The following is a 23,631-nucleotide window of genomic DNA, read 5'->3' as shown; positions in this document are numbered from 1 at the left end:
TAACATTTAATCCTTCCAAGCACGTCCACACAGACATCCCAAAAGTTTACTTTGTATGCCAAGTGGGTGTGCTGATTGGCCTTAATAATGAATGAGTGGCTCAACACACACACATCCTAACAAGTTATTTCGTATGCCAAGTAGGTGTGCTGATTGGCCCTAATAATGGATATGAGTGGCTCATAGTGCTTGGGAATAGTGATATGCCTCCCACCAGAGGGTCTCTGTGCAAAGTTTGTACCCTTCGTTTTGCAGGTCATGACCTACTGCAGGGGTAAATCTAACCCTGTGTGTGTGTGTGTGTGTGTGTGTGTTCATTGGCCTACTCAATAATGAATTCCCATAGGAGTTGCTGCTTGGTAATATTGATCTGCCTACTAGTATTTGTCTTGGAGCCTCGGGCTGCAAGTGGATTAGCATCAAGTTCTTTATTAGAATACCTGTATGATAAACCAGTTACCACAAAGACACCAGAAAACCACTTAAGGGAGCTTCAGTTATTGGCTTCTTGTTGGTTTTCATGTTTACATTGGGTACCAATGGCTTACTGTGGTCATAGCCCTTTCTCCTCTGAGGTTATCCTCCTTGTTGTTTACAGTTTTACTTTAGTGAATGTGAGATTCGTAGGTTCTTTTGTTAGTTTCTTTTGTATATGTTTTTTAGTTTTCTGTTGTTGATGCAATGGTCACTCAGTTGCTATTGTTGGTTTGTAAGCCAATAACAGTCCTATTTACTGCTCATTGTTAAGTAGATACTAATAAATGTTTCATTTCATTTCTCCAGTTTGGCCAGTATATGGTAGATTGGATGGTTTTTAATTTTGTAAATTATTGTTTTTTTATCAGCTTTGTCTTAACAATAAACGAAGTTTCAGCTGTGGCTTGGACACTCTTTTAAATGTAGTGTTTCCACTGTATTTTATAAAAAACCCACGATTCTCATGATTTTAAGAATATGGATGATGACCTTTTAAACTTAAGTGTTCTGTGTTTGAGAAATCACTGCAACAAATTTGACTTGCACTCTTACTTTGGAGCTCGGTAACCTGTTTAGACTGCTGAAATTGTCAAACATAGTGGATGATGTATCAGAAGATTGTTAGAAGCAAAAATGTCATATCATCTTAAGTTGTTGAACATTCTTATAATATTACGCTGACCTCAAAGATGATAAAACCGTATTTATTTTTTGAGTGAGGTTGAAATTATTTGTGCTAACCATTTTTTTATCCTGTAGCGGGCATGATGCCAGTTCCTATTTTCTAATGTGAAAGTTTGTTAATCTTCTCATTCTGGCTTCTTGGTATCTGGAAAATTGTTTACCTCATTTGTTTAGTATAACAGGCAATATTAGAGGATAAACATGATGAGTTACTTTTAGGTTTCAAAACTTATATCAATATTCCTTTGCAGTTGAAGAAGGGGGACTTCTGGCTCAGAAAAATTATATGGCAGATGACAGAAATGGTAATGGTTCTACACATGAAGAACACAAAAAGAGTTCAAAGGATACATCTAGAGCAGGGAGCCAACAGGATGGGGATGTGGCTAGGCTTTCTACTGATGTGAGAGAGTTGGTCCAAACTCCTTCAAGGAGTCCAGGTAGTCTGCATGAAAATGAGCTGGTTGGTTCTCAAGCAACTTTAGATGTTAATCAGAATATTATTGAATGGCCATTTGTGGATGAAAACAAATCACATGATCATAGACATGATTCAGAATCAATTGAAGAGGGTTTGCTAAATTCTGTTGGGGCATCCGTGTTTCTTGCAATGCAACAAACTAAGTCATTGGAGTGCAATGATGAAACCAATCAGGAGTCCAGAGTTCCAGATGAAGAGGATGATTTAGATGACTTTGATCCATATTTATTCATTAAAAACTTGCCACATCTTTCAGAAGTGGTTTCATCTTTCCGGCCTATGTTGCTTCCAAAGCAAACACGGAGATGTCCACCGATCACGCTAGTCTTAGACTTGGATGGTAGGGCAATTGTTTTGAACTTCTGCACTCATGGCAGTTTTGTTGATATATTTTCTCAGAAGTTTTTTCTTTCTTCAACCTAATTTTGTTCTGTGTTACAGCTTCATTTCATATTCTAAAGACAAACAGGTTGTATTTTCAATTTAAGAATCCAAAGGCAAAAATAATATGTTTGTGTTTGTATTTTATTTTTGATCAGTTCTGGACAGAAAGTTTGCATGTATGTTCCTTATTATATTTAATATTAACTTAAATTTGGTTAGCATGGAATACTATGGATTGCCTTCCCTTGCCTTGCTTATGGGTTTGCGTTATGGTGGTTAAACGTAATTTGTAAAAATGATGAAAACGACAATTTGTAGAAAGTAAAATCAAAACAAATGCTTTATTTATTTATTTTTTCTGAAGCATGAATACATTACCATCTATTTTTTTCAGTTGTTTATGATTGCTGGTTGGCTATTTACGAAGACATGTTTTGGCTACCTGTAGTCTTGTAGTGATTAGTCTACACATCAATATTTTTAGGCATGATTGTGTGGTTTGCACCCCTGCCCCTACTTAAGTGCATTTGATCTGTATCTGAGTGCCTCAATTCCATTCTATGTTGTACCTAATGAATCATGTACTGTCTTACAGTTTTGTTGGCCCAGACTATGCTCTCCTTTATTTAGTTCATATGATATTTTTGCAGAAACTGCACATATGCTCCACTTTAATTTAGATATTCCAGTTTTGTGTTGGTATACTCATGTTTAAAACATACTGGTCAGGTGGATTTATTAAACTTGTTTAATGATCTATAATCTGAAGAGCATACACTTATACTGACGGGTGGGCGTGGGGGTGGGGGGTGAGAGGGGGTTGGGCTACAATTGTTTACTTGACAACCATATTAACAGCAACAACAGAAAATACACAAGAACACCAGATTTATGTGGAAACCCTTTTGGGAAAAAACCATGGAGAAAGAACTGCTTGGATCTACTGTCCAAATCCAGTCTTAGCAGAAATAAATGATCTTACAATATTTGCAGGCACCAACCCACCGAAGACACCAATCCCCACTTACAAGTTTTGTAGGCACCCACCTACTAGAGACACCAATTCCCAGAACTGAGCACCGACTCAGCAAGAGACACCAATCTCTTGTTCCAGGAGGCACCAACCTCTTTTGCTTTCTGAAAATCACTTCTTCAATGGATGATGTGCATTTAGCTCTACTCCAACAACCTGCTTGTTAGAATGATATTAACTTTTACTTCATATTTTGGACTCGAATCTTCTTCACTATTATCTGCTAGCATCAAAAAAAGATCTGCTTTGCATTTAAGTTTGGTCTGCTCTGACTAACATGATACATTGTTGCATTCAACTCGGCTAGCTTGTTCTCATCACATACATATCCTTATTCACCTCTGCTTTGCTCTACATTCAATCTGCTTTGCTGTGCATTAATTCTATTCTGCTCTTGAAATGATGAAGCATTTTCACACTCAATCAATCACACTTCACTTGCAAAACATTTATCCTTTATAAATCCCTTTTGAGTGCTAAAATTCAATGCAATAAACACATAGGTTGGCCACCCTTTTCAAACATGACTGTTACCAGGTCGGCCAAACACATTATGCTCTGTTTGCTTCAGAAGAATTTCCAACTTAAGCATCCCAGGTTAGCCAGTCGAGGGTTGGGGGTTGTAGAAGGTCCAATGGTCAATTATCTTAGACTTAAATCAAATGCCAAATAACCACATCGGTGGTCAGGGATCGGACATCCCCCATAACACTTTCCAAAAGATGCTTTCAACAGACACTAAGCACTAAGTTCGGAAACCAACAAAAAATGCAGTCATTTTGGGGGTTGGGGGGTTGGACCAACCGCCTACCTCATCCCAACAGACGTACAAATCAACTGTTAGGCCAAAGGCTTGAACTCCAAAACACGACAGACTTAAACTCATGAAGCTATGTTTAAAAGTCAAATCACTTTGACATCAATGACTCTTTGACAAGTTCCTACAATCTCATTTGCAACAATCTCCAACAATACATCAACAACCTTTGACATAAATTACAACATTTCCAACATAATCTTCATCTCTTAGGTTTTTTGATTTTTCTAGATTGTTGTACACGTTGCTCAAGTATCAAATCTGTTACGTCCCCTTTCTAATTTTTTCAAGTTTGGGAATGTCTGGGTCACTTTCCTAGTTTGGGTGGGATTTTGGAGTCTTTCATATTGGCATACCTTTCCTTCACTCCCCACGACCGCACTTCCTGCTTCTTTATCTCTTCCCGAGCCTTTGGACTTATACTTCTCCATTCACCTGGCACCCTGATTCTTGGTTGCTCCAGTTATACGTTCCCCTTTCGACCCTCAAATTTCTGATGACAAGCTACCTTTGTGGAAGTGCCAGCAGGGTACCCTAACCCTTGAATTGGTGTACCCCTGCTGCATTGTTTCTGTAGGCATTCCAGTCCACAGACCTCTGCTGTATTGCATCCTAACATGTTGGAATCTCATTTTCCAAGCCCTCAATCTGTTCAATTGGTAAGTGTTTCCCTGGACCCTTGCCTTATGGTATGCACTTTCATAGAACCTCTCCATTTGAACAGGGAAATTCACCAATTAGGACTGATGAGGGATGCCATTAATGATTAATGGGCTCAAATTTGAATGTAAATTGGCAAGAAACTGTCAATCCACTCTCAGCATGTATGGACCCATGCTAGACCTTCAACTCCTATATAAGACAGGCAATTCTATCAATTTAGATTATCTTTCATTATTAAACCAACACACCCATACCCTAGTTCAAGAACTTGTTTATGAAAGCCCTTAGATTTAGATATCAGAGGACAAAAACCCTTTGGTTTCTGGAGGGCAGCTTCATATGGAGGTTGCATCAGTATTTCAATTTAGAGTTCTACAACAACGTTTTTGATATTTCAACAGTTTGGTCATTTTCTTAGTATGTTTGTAATAACTGTAGTCTTGATTTTTAGCAAATATTTATAGCAACAAATCTATGTAATCATTTGAATGATTCCAACGACTTTATATGTGCAAACTTGTTTGTTTTGGTATTTTTTGATGTCATCTTGACTATTTGTACATGCTTCAATTTCCTCTTGTGGCATACTATTTTGCTTTGTGAATAATTTTTGTGTTTTAAACTGTAGATTTTGTATGCTACATCCTGAGACTGTAGAAAATAAATTTGCTTCCTTTTCTTTACACAAGTTATATGTAAATGGCCAATGGCCAGGAGTGCTGCTTTCTATTGCGACTTACTTGTACATATGTATATTGCATTTTCTCTTAGGAGCTCTATTAAATTAATGTTGTAGATTGCTGATGATTATATTTGATTGGCCAAAACAGAGACCCTTGTACACTCAACACTAGAGCATTGTGATGATGCAGACTTCACTTTTCCAGTTTATTTCAATTTGAGAGAGCACACAGTGTATGTGCGATGTAGGCCTTATCTCCAATTGTTTATGGATAGGGTGGCAGATATGTTTGAAATTATTGTATTTACAGCTAGTCAAAGCATCTATGCAGAGCAACTCTTAAATGTTCTGGATCCTAAACGGAAGCTTATCCGTCACCGTGTATATCGTGAGTCATGTGTATTTGTAGAGGGTAACTATTTAAAGGATTTGACAGTTTTGGGGCGTGATCTTGCACAAGTAGCAATTATTGACAACTCACCCCAGGTATGTTTTAGTGCTCTAGCAATTCCTTCTCTAAATTCTTTCTTCAGTATACATGCATTTATAGGCATTTACTTATTGATGATGCTCATAACAATATAACATAGAAGGTTGACAAACTGAATGAATATCTTTCCATGCTTCTTGCCACATGCGTTCTGTTTGATGTTTATTGCAGGCATTTGGATTCCAAGTAGACAATGGTATTCCTATTGAGAGCTGGTTTGAAGATCGTTCAGACTCTGCTTTGATTTCATTGCTTCCTTTCCTGGAAACATTAGTAGGAGCGGATGATGTTCGTCCAATCATTGCTAAGAAATTTAATCTTCGTCAGAAAATAGCAGCAGCCATAGAACACACATCATTTGGAAACAGAGGGAATATGTTTGATCAACACTCTTGAGAATGCATATGGTTGTATTGTATTTGTTATAGCACTGACGATGTTTATTTAAATCTGTTACTGCATAATAATTTTTGGCTTTTTTTTATGTTACCATTCTAGTCCATTGGTCACGTGTATGGATAATTGCATGTTCACAGTCGTTTCATTGCACATAATGCAGCTTGCGTTGTAATTTCCAGAAGCTTGTTGTCATGTTTTTTGCCTTGTAAATCAATTTGGCTGGGTGGCCAATGTTTTTGTTATATAATAACAAGTGTTTAATTGTCGCTTCCAAATCAAGGGCTGTTTAACTTAGTTTTTGGTGCTCAAAAGAAAAGAAGATAAAGTACTTTTCTAAGCTTATATTTCAGGTTCCTTTCTCTGCCTGGCTATATGTGTATTGTGGTTGCGTAATGAGTTGACCGACCGGGAATCTTCCTTTAATGCAAAACGGAGTAAGTTGGTAGCTTTGTCACGAAGGAAAAGTAATATTTATTATATCAGGGTTTATAAATAGTACATTTATAGACATAGAAATACATAGTATAAGCTTTATGGAAAGTTATACGAAGCAAGATTTTTTGAATGACTTGTGGTTTTTTACACTTGGGTACTTGGACAAGTGAACTCTTTTGAAATCAAGAAATTCAGTTTTAAGATTGCACTTCCACGCTTCTAGACACATCATAATGATACCTCATACATTTTGATATGCAAGCATGAGAGGTACACATTTTGTAGATAATTTTCATAGCATGGATGAATATGAAATTGATCAAAATATGTATCGTGGACAATAATGCAGCATGGTTCATTTACTTTTGCTTTTTGATTCTCAAGTCTGCTGGCTTGCAAGGCAAATCACTTCATTTAAACTTTTGGGATCTCTCACAATACACGATACAATCGTTGAGATTGAGTGGAGTGTAAAGATTTGCATTATTTGGGGAAATTTACTGACCGTTGAATGGAAGCCAAAGTTACTAGTCTAGTTCAGACAGATGTTTATACATAATTGACAATTTTTTTGGGTGCCATATTGAATGTTTTGCTATCTGGCAAAATTCAGGTTTCCTTACGAACTTTAGATATGATATTATATTGATGAACTTGAAAAGTAATGGAGGAGGTTGATTGTTATTTTTTTTATATTGCTGAAAATTAACAAAAAATACAAATAATACGAGTTTGCAGGTATAGAGCAGATCATGGTTAATACAATGTCAGTGCCAGCAACAAAATGTTAAAACTCTTCCGCTGGCTTTAACTCATCCTTATGATGGATCATGGAGTATGATTCGGAGCTAAAACTCTAGAAATTTTACTTTATTAACAAAATATTGTTCAATACTAAGCTAAAGCAGAAGTTTGAATTAGAGACAAAAATTGGTTCCAAACAAAGACTCGCATGAACCTTGCTACACACAAGACTGATCTGGATAATTAACAATAAGTAACATTAGACATTGTTCTTTTGTTCAATAGGTTAGTCATGGAACTCTTTATTACACACCTCTTGGGTCATTTTCATTTGCACAACATTTGGGCGAGAAAACATTACCTTATGATTAATGAGTTCATTGATAATTCGTCCCTTCATGAGCAAGGAACTTCTGATCTAGCACGTTGAGCCGAATCATCATCAACAATTAGGGAGTTAAGAGAATTTAAGAGTCTTATGTCCTAATCTTCTCTTGTCCCAACCCTTTCTCACGAGAATTGTAATAATAATACTTGCTTATTTAGTTATATAATCTATGAAATGTTCTTATTAGGTGTGTGCTTATCATACATTGGTTGTATCTCATAAGTCAATCTCTTTGAGGTATTTATATTGAAGTTGTAATGAAAGAGAATCATCTTGAATTTTATTTCGTATCAGAACATTGCATTTAAGGATGTTGATCTTTGAAAGAGGTCATTGATTCTTGTCTTAGATATTTGAATAAAAACATATTTGCATCTGTTTGAGCAGTGCATTCATTTTCACATGAATTGCTTCTATTCGTTAATATTCTATTAGTAGATCCTAATAAGTGGTAGCTTTGCTCTTTTTATGATTAAGTTGCATAGTAACGGCGATTTAGAGGCTTATTAGAACTATCTACTAATTCCTTTCACATTGCCTTGATGAGACGTGGTGCTTAGAAAGTGTGTAAGTAGTGGTGTAAAGTTGTGAAAGTAGTGGCGTATTAGTCATTTTTGGCCAATTCGCCTTTATCTAGTAGTCTAGGTTAGAAACCTTATATTGATGGTTTAAAAATATACTCTAATATGGTTGTTACTTTTGGCCAAGAATGTTGAATTAGCACGAGCGAGTTGGGATTTGATCATCAATGTCCAAATTTGAAACGTGTATTATTGAAAGTTTCCACACACCTTTGGGTATCTGAGAAGACCCTCTATTGTAAGAAAAAACTTTGCAATAGGAAATCATTGATACCTACAATTTGTAGTTCATTGGTTAGAGGTTAGTAGGAGGAACTTAACTCTCTTTGTACATTACTAGAGGTGGGATCCTTGAAGTTAAAGCTACAAAATATCAGGTTGGTTCACTATTAATGAATGAGAAATGATGAGGAGTGAGAAATGATGAGGAGCTTGGACTTATTCATTTAGCATAAACCTTTATAATGGAAGAATTGTCCAAATTGGGCAAGTTAGGTTGCATTGATAATTTTGACAATATATCTAAGAGTGCATCATCGAATATGTGGTTTACATTGGTGATCTTGACAATATATTTAATAGAGTGCACCATCAAATGTGTGGTTAGATACAATGAATAGACTATTTGTGAAAATAGAAAAAACTTGGTAGGATTCAATGTACTCCTAAAATGGTCTTTGCTAAATTTGATGGTTTTGACCTTGCAAGTTGATTATATAGAGTAGATCTATATTTTGTAGTACACCAAATCCCCATAGCATAAAAACTCTACATTGCATTTTTCAACTTGGATTGTGAAGCTATTTGATGGAATCAATGGTAATAAAAAAGGTATGATTTTCTCACATGGAATGAATTTTGTAAGGAATTCCTAACTTGATTTGCCAAGTGAGTATGAAGACTTCATAGGTGCATTAATTAAATTACAAAGGTCCAAGATGATTTTAAAAAAATTGGCAAATTAGACGTAATTTAGTGGATGAATGATAAATATTTAAAAAAGTTGTTTTTATCAATGCTTGAACAAAAACATCCATATAAAAGTTAAAATGATTAAGCTTGCCAAATTAATGGAATCTTTTAAGTTGTTAAACTAGTAGAGGATAATTTTGTAGTCCAACATTGTACTTATAAAGCATCACAAGCCAACACTCAACAAACGTTTCACCCCACAACACAATAAGGGACCTCACCACCCATCAAGCCCCTAACACACAAAGAAATGGCCTCTCAATGAGCAAAGGAACCATGCTACACCTATATTGAGAAGTATGTTAGGGAAAATATATGCATTGAATATAAACATACTCATAGATGTGGAGTTTTCTTTTCATTTGGCATGTAGGATGGTTAAGACGATGGTCTAATTAGGAACAACTTGGAGAGATGGGTTTGAGTGATGATTCAAACTTGAACTTTTGATAAATGCCTTAGTTGAAATCACCACGCCTCAAACAATGAAGGTGTTGGGATACTTAAAAGGGAATATATTAATCATTCAATGTTTGAGACATTACTCATTATTTCATTAATCCTTGAATGGTTAAGTAGATAGTGTGTTGTGTGTCCTTACAATAATTTTTAGGTGATGATCACCAATGGGGGCACACTAGCTTTATAATGACAAATGTTGAAATTTATAATTTCACAATGGATTACACCACAATTAAAAATTTTGCTAGGTGGGTGTGACATAGTCTTGGGTGCTTAGTTACTTCACACTTTGAAACCTCATCTTATGGGAATTTGTTGAATTATGTTATAATTATTTGCTAAGGGACAACAAGGGTTTGATACTTGGTTCTAACTGATTTATTAGCTCACATTGTTCAAAGAGTTACTAAATAAGTGATTCAAGGAGTTGTGGCTCAAGTTATGTAAAATAATGACACTAGATAACTCAAAGGTTTCTCAAAACTTGCAATTACTCCGAGACAAGCATTCACAAGTATTCGAATCATACCAAAGGCTATTGCCTTGGTGCACACAAGATCATGCAATCATATTAATTCTAGTTAATTGACCCCAAACATTCGCCCACAACACTACCCCAATATGCATAGAGCTTAAGTTGAGAAGATGACCCAAGAGTCAATGTTGGGTTATTCGACTATATTATCCCTTATTCCTCCTTTCTGCTCCTAGTTTACAAGAAAGATGAATCCTTGTCGTTGTGTAAGGACATTTTTGAATTCAATAAAATCATCATTAAGGACAAGTTCCATGTTCCTACAATTAATTAACTATATGATGAGTTGCATGTGCCTTTCTTCTCCAAGCTCGATTTACGACATGGATACCATTATATTTTCTTACGAGAGGAAGCTATTCCTCAGACAACTTTGTACATTCACGAGAGCCACTTTGAATTTTTGGTGATGTCAATTAGCCTCACAAATGCTCTATCCATTTTTCAGCATTTGGTGCATTACATATTGATCATTCATGCTGCTAATTTTTTATGATATTCCTGTATACAGTAAGACCCGTGAAGAAAATTACATGGACTCGCACTAAATCTTGCAACTTCTTTTAACAAATTACTTATCTAGAAAGCACTCCAAGTGTTAAGAGAATGTATTTCAGGATTCAATTGTGTCAACTTATTTTTCTTTTCATCGTTGACTTGGTAGGTTCATATGGTTTTATTTCTCTTATGGTTTTATTTCTCTCTGTTTGTTTGTTTGTTTGTTTGTTTGTTTTTTTCTTTTTTGACCTTTTTGTTATTTTTTGATCTTCTTCTTTCGATCCACATGTTTCCTTTCTCTCACTCCTCCCATCCATCTTTTTATTTATCCTGGGTTTGTAACTTTACATCTTATATGAATCTTTTGGCTCTCTTCATCCTGATGATGGATCATAGAGTGTGATTTGAAGCGTTGATGCAAAATCTTGAACACAATTGAATCCAAAAACAAATTTCTCTTGATATTATGGATTTTTGAAAACCCCAAGTGTTCTTTTGGTATAATGCAAATGGAATATATTGGGTATATTGTCCCCAGAAGGCATTAAGGTTAATCCTAGGTATTTTGAGGACATGAAATATTAATCTAAATCATAAGTTCATAAAAGTTTCTTGGGATTTTTAGGTCTCATATTATATTGTAGAATTTGTTTGAGACTAGTAAAATTATAAATCTTGTAATTGGCATGTAAGTGAAAATGCCTTTGCCATCTAAAGCAACACAATGCGCTTTAAAACTTCTTAAACATGTGATGTGTATCACACCACTACTTGCCATGTTATATTCTTCACAATCATTTGTCATTGATATTGAGACTTCGGGGGTTGGGATTGGGGTTGCATTGATGCACATAGGAAGACCTTTGACTTTCACTAGTAGGGTACTTATAAGTAAAAATTTAGTCAACTCCACCTAAGATGATCCAAAAGAGTTAAAGTTGGGTTCATTCGACTATATTAGTCCTTATTCCTCTTTTGTGCTCCTAGTTCATAAGAAAGATGAATCCTAGTCTTTATGTAGGGACTTTTCTGAATTCAATAAAATCACTATTAAGAACAAGTTTCGTGTTCCTAGAATTGATTAAATATTTGATGAGTTGCTAATGCAAGAGCATCCACAATGGATAGGATATTCAAATTTGAATTTAGAATTATCCTTCCTCAAATCTTAGAATATTCCTTTTGGGTGTAAAGAATGGGAGATTCAAATTTGAAAGACTTGCTATTAATACATTTCAAATTTAGGTGCCTAAGCACACTTGGCAAAACATGCCTATTTTGGGTTTGGGAAAGTCTTGAAAGTTTCTATTTTGTCTAGTTATGGACGAGGTAGTCATTTATAGTTGAGGGGGAGCACTTTAGGAAATTTTCTAAATTCATTTGTAGTCTCCTTATTTTGGGGTGATAATTTGCAAATTGGAACCACCCACAATTTTGGAAATTTTGGTGGTTAAAAGACAAGTTTAAACATTTTTGTCATTCCAAGTTCTTCTGTCATTTGGTAATTTCTATTTGTAAGACTAGTTTAGCTCTTCTTTTACTTCTTCTTTGCTTTGATCTCCCTGGTTGACTAGAGCACCAATTGAGGTAGTGTTGGATTTATTTTCTTCTTGAGTTCTTGTCATCTCGAGGGTAGCAAATCCCCTCTACATTTTGGTGAACTCAACGTGAATGCCTTATGTTGGATCTCTTCCTCCAAGGGTTTGATGCATTCGATAAGGTGTTCTCAGAAGATGACTTTTATATGTTGGATGATGTCCTAGATGACTTTCTAGAGGTATCTCCTTCCAATCATAGGTTTGTTAAGGTTGATCCATGAACATCATCGTTGTTTGTGTTGCCCCTGTAAGGCCTAAGAGATTGAATATTCATGTTATTGCTACTAATCTTTCCTCAAAGAAAGTTAGGTCTATTTGTGGTGTCTTTTGAAAGTAGCTCTCTTGATTTGTTCACAAGATTTACTCAATCTAAGGATGCTTCTTACAATACCATTTCAAATACATATAATACAAGAAGAAATAAGCAGAATTTTGATCAACCTAGTACTTCTTTAACATCTTCTTAGCTCGACCTTCCTCGAGGATCGAAGCCATAGCCAAGCAACCTAGTGAATACGATCTTATTCAGCAACTTCATGTTACTCTTTCTAATATCTCACTATGGGTTTTTCTTTAGAATTCTTCAATGTATCAAGGTATGCTTCAAGAAGTTCTTCAAAAGATCTTGTTACCTTCTTTCACTAGACTGGTGGATGTGAATGTATTGATGGACCATATTCATGCGGAAACACTGAATATTACGTTCTATCCACATAAAGTTCATGATAACTGTTTATGTCAATGGTGTTGGTATTATACATACTCTCATTGATATTGGTTCAACACTCAATGTTTGTAGTTTGAACTTATTGTCGAAAATCAAGGTTGATCCAAATGCTCTTGTTGCATCTTCCTTGTTTATTCATGGCTTTGATAATATTGGTAAGACTACTTTGGGCACTATTATTTTGCCTTTAAACATTGGACCAATTACTATTCCAACCCTAGTATATGTAATGCTAGGGCCTTTGCCTTACAATTCGTTTCTAGGTATATTGTGGCTAAACACTTTGGGGGCAATTTCATGTACCCTTCATGGTTATGTTAAGTTTGTTGCTAATAATCATATAGTTACAATCAAGGCTAACCCAAATGCTATGCACTTATGTCAAATGGAAACAGTCGATCATACCGTGATTACACCCTCTTTTCAGAATTACATTCCATCATTGTCTTCTAATTTAACTACTTTTGTGGTATCCCCTAAAAAGGAAGCCCTGAAGAAATAGATTGTATCTAAAGAAGAATAACCTAAGAAACAAGATCCTCCCAAAGAGGACCCTCCAAAGGTAGATCCTTCTAAAGTAGAGAGTCTTAAGTCTACCCCTATTCAATCAACTTATGGTTCATCTCTAGCTAAATCTTCTTCTTTATCTAAGATTAATTCATGTTTGGGCGATGATTGGGGGTCTTTATACTTTCATTGATTCTCATATTGGTGAATATAGATGAATCCAGTCCACTTGAATATTCCTAAGATTTATTTTTCCTCGGCTACAAAAGATGATTATGCATTTATAAAACTAGGTGATACTAATCATGTTGATCATCTTTTGGTTGGAAGTATGTGTTGATGTGGTTGTCATTGATGTCAAACTTGTTGTTTTGGATAGTTGTTGGTGCAGAAAGTCTATGGTGCAGAGATATCTTGTTGTATTGGTGTTGGAGTTATTCTATTGGTTGTTCCAAAAGTGTTCAGGTCTGGGAAGTGTTGTTGATGTTGCTTGGTATTGTTATCTTCTTTGGTTATGTTTTTGGCATTGTGGATATGCTAGTTTTGTGGTCTTGAAATATCATTGTTTTCTCTGGATGTTGTGGTATATTTCATTGCCGGTTGTGATATTCTGTGTTAATCCTAATTTTCTGGTCCGGATATGATTTGTGGAAGGTAATTCAATGTATTATGGGTCTCACCATAACATGTGGAGATCATGATAAGAGTAATTTGCATTGGAGAATTGTTTTGGCCCGTTAATTGTCTATATAGACATGTTACGTGTTGGAATGATATCGTTTATTTTTTGGTGATTGCGGATTGGTGAATTGATCTTAGGTGGATGTGTTTTGGTCCCCTCTTTCTGTTGGAGTGGATCTATGTGTGTTTTTGGTCTAGAAGATGTATCTTGTTTCAGGTCGACTTGATTTAGGTTTTGATGATCTATCTTATATATAAAGAATGCATGTGGTTGAGTTGTGTAGAAAGAGTGAGTGTATGAGGTAGAGCATGTGATGCGAAGATAATACATGATATTCAATAAAGAGCTGAGAAGAAGAGTTGTGTTCGAATGATATGCAAGTTGTTTGAGACTGTGGAAAAAGTATGAGACTATGTGTTGACATATGAGGTTTGAGTTGTGTGTGTTGATGTTGGTCACTTGATGCAGAGTTCAAGGACAACTTCATGATTCATAGGTCCTTTTTAAAAAAAATCAATTTGTTGTATCTTGCCATGTTGTAGTTAACATCAAATTTGCAAGTCATTTGTGTATCTTGCCATGTTGTAGTTAACATCAAATTTGCAAGTCATTTGTGTATCTTGCCTCAAGAGCAGTTAGCCTTAGTCTGCAAGTCCGGAGAAGTGAGCTCATTCATTGTAATCTGCTACACATAGCGGATATATTTTGTGGGCAAATGGACACCATGGTTTTTCCCTATTTGGGTTTTCCACATATGAAATCCTGGTTTTGATGTGTTGGATTTATGTTGTTGCTTAAATTGTTTATGTGTTGCATTAATTTTGGTTTAGACTAATTCACCCCCCTCTCAGTCCTGCCTTGGGTTCAACACTTTACTACACCAATCCTTTGACCTCTAGAGAGCTGAATTGCATCTATAGGGTGGGGTTCAATATAATTGATAAATATGGCTATGGTGCAAGAGGTTGTAGAGCTAATGAACAAGGTATTAGAGTTCCTTTAGAGCATGAGCTCCATCATCATAATATCTGACTTGGATACCACACTACATCCCACAAGGCAAAACCATGGTTGAACGTCAACATGATTTTGCTGAGCCTCTTCCTCTTAAGATTTTTTGTCTTGAGCATGTTGATACTACTACAATGTCCATTGAAATCCCTGAGATGTTTTCTCTTTGATGGAAGCCCTCGAGGAGTTCTTGGGTGTCTATTCCAACTTACCTTCTTATCACCATAAGTGTCATTTGCCATATTGCTTGAATAGTCAGTCATATTTTGGGGAATTTGTTTTGAGTATGAATAGGGAGGATTCTCCATCTCATGACGAAGAGAACACATATATACCACATCATGAAGACTATAATACACTTCTTAAAGGAGATACTATTGATGTTATCACAAATTCTAAATTTTCTGGGAAAGTAATTAAAATTGGAAAATACCTTTCCTTGGAAGAATCTAGATCACATTTTGATCTCTTATGTCATTATTTTGATAACTTTGTTTGGTCATATGAGGATATGCCTAGAATTGACAGGTCAATAATAGTTCATAATATTGTCCTATGTCCCAATGCCGAGCTTGTAAAGGAAAAAAAATCGTAAGATGAATACCAAGGTTGCATTGCTAGTCAAGACTAGGTTTGAAAAGCTTTTAAAAGATGGTTTTATCCATCCATTGACTATTCAACTTGGATCTTGAGTATTGTTGCTGTTAGTAATCTTGATGGTTGTATTCACATCTATATCAATTTTCAGGATCTTAATAAGGCTTCTCTTAAAGATGGGTTTCTTCTTCCAAATATCGATATGATTGTGGACTCCACTACAAGCCATGCTTTACTCTCCTTTATGGATGGCTTCTTGGGTTATAATTAGATCCTTATTAACTCAAAAAATCAATATAAGACTATCTTCACCAACCCTTGGGATACTTTTAGATATGTAGTCACACCGTTTGGATTGAAGAACACAGGAGCTACCTATCAACGAGAAATGACTCATAAGATCTTAGAAGATCACATTGATGACATTGTGGAGAAATCTATGACTTGTCAAGATCGCGTTAAGAATCTGTCTTATCTTCGAAATGCTTCTACTATATAATATGGGATTCAATCTTTTGAAGTGTGTCTAAGTTGTTGACGTTGACAATTTTTTTTGGTTTTATTGTCTTTCTTTGTGGAATTGAGGTTGATACAAATAAGATTGATGATATTGTTAATATGCCTTCACCTAAAAACATCTCACAACTCTGTAGTTTACAAGGCAATATTCAGGCGATTTATAGATTTGTATCTCAATTGGCCAATCATACCCTTGTATTTATACGTCTGTTGAATAAAGATGTGCATTTCAATTGGGATGATGAGTGTCAAAAGTCTTTTAATTTCAACAAGATTTACTTTGCCAATCCCCCTATTTTGATGTCGGCTATGCAGGATAAACCTTTCCTTCTCTACATTTTAGCATTGTCTAATGCTTTGGTGGCCTTATTGTCTCAATAGATTGATGATGGAATGGAAAGGACAATCTATTGTATTAGCCGTGTTCTTGTTGACTATGAAACTCAATATTTCACCAGGGAAAAACAATGCCTTTCTTTCCTCTTTCCAACGTAGAAGTTAACACATTATCTCATTCATGTGGATTAATGAGTGGTTGTTAAAAGTGATCTCCTTAAGCATCTCATTTAGAAGATGATCTTTTTGAAAGGTTAGCAAAATGGGTGATGTTGCTTTCTAAGTACAATCCCAATTTGGTGACTTGTAAATCAATTAAGGGTTAGGATGCCATTGATCAGTTGGCAAAAGCTCTCTTGTCTAAATTGTTCCCTACTCTTCACTTGTTCCCTGATGAGAATTTATTCATAATGGATTGGGATCCTATACAGGAGATGTAATTTGGTGGGTCAATATGTCAAACTAGTGTTGAAGTAGGTGTAGTCTTGATCTCACCTGAAGGAAAACTAGTTCCTCTCTCCTTTCAAATTGAAATCCATTGTATGAACAACATCGCTGAGTACAAAGCCCTTAATGTTGGTCTGCATGCCGCGATTAATTTTGATGTTAGATGTATTCATGTTCATGGCTATTATGAGCTTATCGTGAATCAAATCATGGTAACATATTGCGCTAAGTAGTCTAAGTTATCTTAGTATAGAGATTTATCTTTGACTCTTCTTCAACATTTTTATTCTTATATTATTGATATCATATCCAGGAGAGAAAATTGTCACATAGATGCAATGACAAGTACGACCTCCCTTGCATGCCCTAACCATAGTGAAAACAAATATCACTTTGTGGTACACGTTCTTTGCTGTCTTGTTGTTTTTGATCAACCTGAACTCGATGGTCTTATGTATTCTCACATAGACTTGGGGGAATGGTTTTCTCATATCTAAAACTATCTAAAGTCTAAAATTTTCCCCAATGATGCTAGTAAGAATACTCACATTCAAATTTGAAAACTTTCAGCTTGCTATATCATCTTATCTAACATTCTTTATCATAGGTCTTACAATGTTCTTCTTCTTTGATGTTTAACTAAAGTTGAGGTATGCCTCAACCTCTAAGGAGCTCATTTAGGCTTTGTATGTGGACATTTTGGTGGTAAGTCTCTAGTTCACAAATTAATTCACATGGGATATTATTGGCAAACAATGGAACATGAATCCTTTGACTTTGTCAAGAAATACCCTCAAGGTCAACAACATAGTAATCTCATTCAGGCTGATGCACAAGAAATTCAAGCTCAATCCTCTCCTTGGTCATTTCAAACTTGGGGACTTGATATTATTGGTAAGATTTCTCTTCCTTCTTCTAAAGGACATACCTCTATCATAACAACGATGACTTTACAAAGTGGGTCTAAGCTATCTCGCTAAGATCCACTATTGCTGAAACAATCTATTGTTTTCTTCTAAACAATATCATTTCTCATTTTGGATTGCCTTCTACCCTTGTTTCTGACAATGATACTTTATTTCAGAACAAGGAAGTAAAATAATTTATTGAGAAATTTCACATTCAACATCGATTCTCTATACCTTACTACCCTCAATACAATGGCCAAGCTTAAGAATGCAATAAGATCATTGAATAAATCTTACATAAGACTATTAATAAGAATGGTAAGGATTAGCATATTTAGTTGACATACACAGTATGGGCCTATTGTACAAGTGTTCATATGACTACTGTGACTACACCCTACAACCTTGTGTATGGTGCTGATGCTATCATTCCTCTAGAGTTAGAAATTCCTTCTTTGCGGGTTTCCCTTAAGGGGTTAATTGATGATGATACCTACCTTACTCACCATCTCAATCAATTTGAGTTTCTTGATGAGCGCCGACTCAAGGCCCTCTAACACCTCCAAGCTTATCAATTTTTTTTTATCAAAATAGTATAATCAAATTATTCTTTCTCGCACTTTCAAAGTTGGTGACCTCATTCTTTATGAGAATCCGAGAAATGTAAATGTGCCACCTAACCAAAAGGGAAAGTTCAGTCCTAATTAGTTGGGTCCTTACATAGTCACCTCCATGTTTGGTTTTGGTGCTTACAATCTATCTAAGATGGATGGTACATTGTTGAAAGAGCATGTAAACACCATGCACTTGCATCGATATTATGCATAGAATCTCATATGTGTCATAAGCATGTTACTTAGAATACTAAGATCATCATGCTATCACATTCCTTCATCAACACATTCCCACATTTTCATGTGTTATGGTGTATACATATGTATGGTTAATTTCTTTAGTTAGAATTTACACACACACACACACACACACACACACACACACACACACACACACACACACACACACACACACATGTTTTATTTCTATGCATGTTATCTAGATCTTGTTATATTAATTCATTTATCATTTTAGTTATTTAACATATTTATTTATTTAAAGATAAAGCATGTATCATATATCACCCATCTACGTCGTCACATTATATTAGATCATCATAGTTTTTAATCAAGCATGTGTATAACATATGTACAATTAAATCATGATGACATCTAATCTAATCATACATCATGTAAGCATCCATAACATACATGAAGTCAAATGCATGCATCCATAAAAATGCAATTGATGGATAAATCAAGATTTCGTATATATCTCTTGAGTAAAACATTTATGTTGATATAAGTTTATCATGTTGATTATAATTAGAATACTAAAATATCAACCATCAAGGAATGATGAATTACCCATGTTCTAATTTGCAGCCCCAATCCAACACTCACACCCCACAGTCTCATGAGGCAACAAAGATAAGAGGGCAAGGGCATCACCAACACAATAGATCTACCAAATCGGCCTATACTAGAATAGACCCAGATCTAAGGTGTAGGGAAGATGATTTGAGGTGAATTGTGTATAGGTCATGGAAAAAATGGTGTGAGGGGAGGTATTTCCATCCCATTGGATTTGACCACAATAGGAAACCCCAATTGTGGAAAAGGTATAGGTAGTCGACCTATACCTACCTGACATAATAAGATAGTCTCCAACCTATATCTTTAAATTATTATTTCTTTTACTCCAATACCACATAGGAATTTACCTCTATTGAATCTTATATAAATAACATATTTATATTTTAATTGTAAGACTTCTTTTCGTCTTCTTTCTCTCTTATGATTTTTATCACTATAAATCTTATCACTAGTATACCCCCCATTCATTTATTATTATTTCTATTATATTTTCTTTTCTTGTGATCTCGACATTGCCAGTTCCCGTTGTGCTTATGCTTGGTGTCTACATTTGAACAAGTTTAGAGGTTCATGTGGGATGTCACTTGCATTCAATCAGAGATTGCCATGCCAGAATAGAGTAGGGTGCCTCTAACACCCATAGACAATGTAATGGAAGACACATCCAAGAGTTTGATAACATAATTTTTATCCTAGGCCATCACCCTTTCTCATATCCTAATAAATATTATTATTATGTAATTTTTAAAATAGATCTAAATTTATTTAGCCATGCTCAATCTTTTCCTCTATCTTTTATTTATCTTGGCACTCTTTTCTATGTTTATATATGTATTATTATTAGGGACAACCTTTCCATTTACAAACCGAATTTAGGCATATTTTACCTATTATATTCTCTTTTCTTTAAAAAAAATTGTAACCAAGTGTAGCCTATAATTTGAGCTCTGCAATATGAATATAAAGCATTTACTTGGGTATTCCTGTAAAAATAACATACCATTTTCAATTTTTTATAGATTAATCATTCTAATGCAACACCCTTCCATTAATCTAGTATGAGCACAATACAAATCTCTATTTACCTCTTTTTGTTAAGCAAATAAATGCAAATTCAATCTTATGGTTAGAGAACTGAAGGGGTTTTAAAACTACGAGAATTTTTTCTTAGAAAGGACAATCATATAGTTTACTATTTACAAAATACAACACACCCTTCCAAAACACACACACATATTTTCAGTGTGCAAGAAATATATATAATTTAGTTCTAAATATGCAATCATGGGTTTAGGTGATTATACCTGCATTTGCATGTAGTAACATAAAACACCTCATTGGATAGCTCACATCTCTTTTTATTATTATAGTAGGTCTAAATGTGAAATAAAGTATGAATAATATCACTCACTTCTTGACGACATAAAATGTAGGTTCAAGTAAACATTTGACTTTCTTTCTCTTTTTGTATTAAATAAACATAAATAAAATTATAATTTTTGATCTAGTTAAATAGAACAAAATTTTAGTTTCATCAAATAAAATAAGAGTAAAACAAGGATTTTATTCTTTTTTCTTTAAAACAACATTATAATACACAAACTAAATTGCTAGACTTGAATAGTCCCAATCCATATCCACCATGCATAAAAGGTGTGCTCATAAACAAATTGCTTGAGTATTTACACTATCATACTAGAAGACCCCCCTTTTCTTTTACTTCTAAAAATGCATCTTCCAATAGCTATTAACGAAACCAAGTTGCAGATCTATTACACATGCATTTTGTAGGACTCAAGGGAAGGGTTTGCACAATTTTACAACAACAAATTTAAAACGTTGATATTATTGCAATGCAAATAGATTTATCTTCTACCTAGATTGAGTAGTCAAAATAGGTTGTTATGTAACAAACCACATATACAACTCTCTAAAACATTCTTCTAATAACTTATGCATAAATTGAAGGTCCTTCCATAGCCTTTTTATGCCAACTCACAACCAATGTTGGAAAACCAGGCACCCCTGAGGTGGGAGGTAGCTGTAATGACCCAAGAAACATACATGCAATCCAAAGATAGAGGAGATAAACAAGTCACTTATACTAGCAATACAAATACATCCAAATGATAGGATCTTTACAAACACTTGAACCAAGCCATGGTTTGAAGAGGGAGAGGTTAGAGGATCATGACATGGAAATTTTTTTAATAAGACTCTTGCAGCCCAATACCTATAGAAGTCCGACGAGGGGGGTGAGTCCTCAACATTTATCAACTTTACATCTGCAATTTCACACTTCTTTTTCTTACACACAATTCACCCAAAATCTACAAAAGGGTACTTATACCCAAAACTTCCCACAAATAAGATGGTCCCCATGGGATTTCTCTCCCTCAAATCACACACGTGGGTTGCTCTCAGCCATAAGGGGAGCCAACTCAACTTCATACACACACACAAGAATTAAAACAATACAAACACACACATATATACTAGCATTAACATGCATGAATCAAATGACATGGTAAGATACCAACCTTAGTGTATTCCCACAAATAATATAGTACCCATAGGATCTCTCTCCCTCAAATCAAACACATGGGTTTCTCTCAACCATAAGGGGAGCCAACCTAATTCAACACACACACAAAATTGAAACAATACAAACACACACACACACACACACATGTATACTCTAGCATTAACATGCATGAATCAAGTAATATGGTAAGATACCAGTGACCTAAAATAGCAATGCCAAGTTAGAGTATGGTTGATTGAACAAAATCCTCCTCTCAAGCCTTCCTTTCTCTATACTTAACCGGAAACAAGAATTAAACTCTTTCTTTTCCTTCTTTACAAGTTTCTTTAGCAAAACTCTCATTTCTCACTACCTTCTCATTAAAGAGGAATGGTTCTAAGTGTATCCCTCATTTTCTTGTCTCGTCTCATAAATGGGGTTCAAGACCCAAAATAGATATAGGGATGGACCTTACCATACCCTCATCCCCATTGATTGATCTCCACTATATCCATTAAGTTGGTGTAGTATGTCATGCACACAACCAGATTGAGGTGTTCAATGGGGTAACCCTATGTCCTAAGTGAAGGCTCATTTAGTTATCAACCAAGGAGGCATTTTCAAAGATGAAACTTGCACTCTATGTTCAATAAAGGATTTCTAATATTTCTATCATTACATGAAGAAAACATACTTATCTACTAAAAACATAAACAATGCTAAAAATGGAAACTAACACAATAATTATTGCAGGTACATCTAACAATACAACTTAAAATATTAGAAGTTGGTTGCAACTAGGACTCTTAACTATTGCTACATCAACACTATTGAACATGAAATAACAACTAAAGATTAACAATAACTATTAACTATGTTCATGAAACTAAATAACAAAAAGAAAGACATAGATTCACATTACCTCAAGTGGCCCTTGCTTGAGGAATGTAATCTCCATGAAGGTTAATAGTACACTTTAACTTAAAGAGTAATAATCATTCAACATTATCAATTCATGCTCAGAACAATCAGAAGATAATTATGCAAGAGATCTAGCAAAAAAAAATGTGTTGTCTGTATTGTATCTAATGAGTTAATACAAAAGTAGATTGATTCTTAAAAAAAACAAAAGATTCTAAATAGAACGACACTTTCCCTTTTTAAAGAATTCAAAGAAATTACACCATTAACTTCTTCGAACTGATACTAACAACTTTCATTTCTCCCTAACACTAAGGCAACTTATTCTAAGAGAGAAAACAAAAATAATAGATTAACCATATAGGATTTTTTTTTAAGAAAAAACTCTTTTATTGAGCAGTAACACGGAATCAAGAACATTGTCAATTAATTAATTCAAGATTACTGATGTACAATTTCATTGATCTCCATAATGTAATAACTCCCCAACGTCCATGGGAGAAACATAATCAACAATGATTCTTCTTCAATTGTAAGTCTCCCTCTCCATGTTAACTACTTCCACACATGTTGACAGGGTTGCACCTGCTTTAGCTGTCGATGAAACATAAATATGTCGACTTCATCCAACTCGAGCCTCCTTCAAGCTGCATGTTAGTTTTAGCAATGGAAATAATCCACATAGATTAACATTCATAA

At 34.9% G+C, this 23,631-nt stretch overlaps 1 protein-coding gene across 1 annotated transcript in view; it reads left to right on the top strand.

Annotated features, from left to right (window-relative positions):
• LOC131047877 (uncharacterized) overlaps positions 1–6,389 on the top strand; it is a 67,513-nt gene extending 61,124 nt beyond the window's left edge. Inside the window, exons 5-7 of the mRNA XM_057981685.2 lie at positions 1,413–1,982; positions 5,370–5,707; positions 5,883–6,389. Of these exons, the coding sequence (XP_057837668.2) occupies positions 1,413–1,982; positions 5,370–5,707; positions 5,883–6,107 (1,133 nt within the window). The 3' untranslated portion in view covers positions 6,108–6,389. The remainder of the gene's footprint in view (positions 1–1,412; positions 1,983–5,369; positions 5,708–5,882) is intronic.
• Positions 6,390–23,631: the final 17,242 nt, after the last annotated feature.

The sequence above is a fragment of the Cryptomeria japonica genome, chromosome 3 (assembly GCF_030272615.1).
Source record: "Cryptomeria japonica chromosome 3, Sugi_1.0, whole genome shotgun sequence".
In the NCBI taxonomy this organism is placed as follows: Eukaryota; Viridiplantae; Streptophyta; class Pinopsida; order Cupressales; family Cupressaceae; genus Cryptomeria; species Cryptomeria japonica.
The sequence above is the reverse complement of the archived record's forward strand: the minus strand, read 5'-3'. Positions and strand labels throughout refer to the sequence as shown.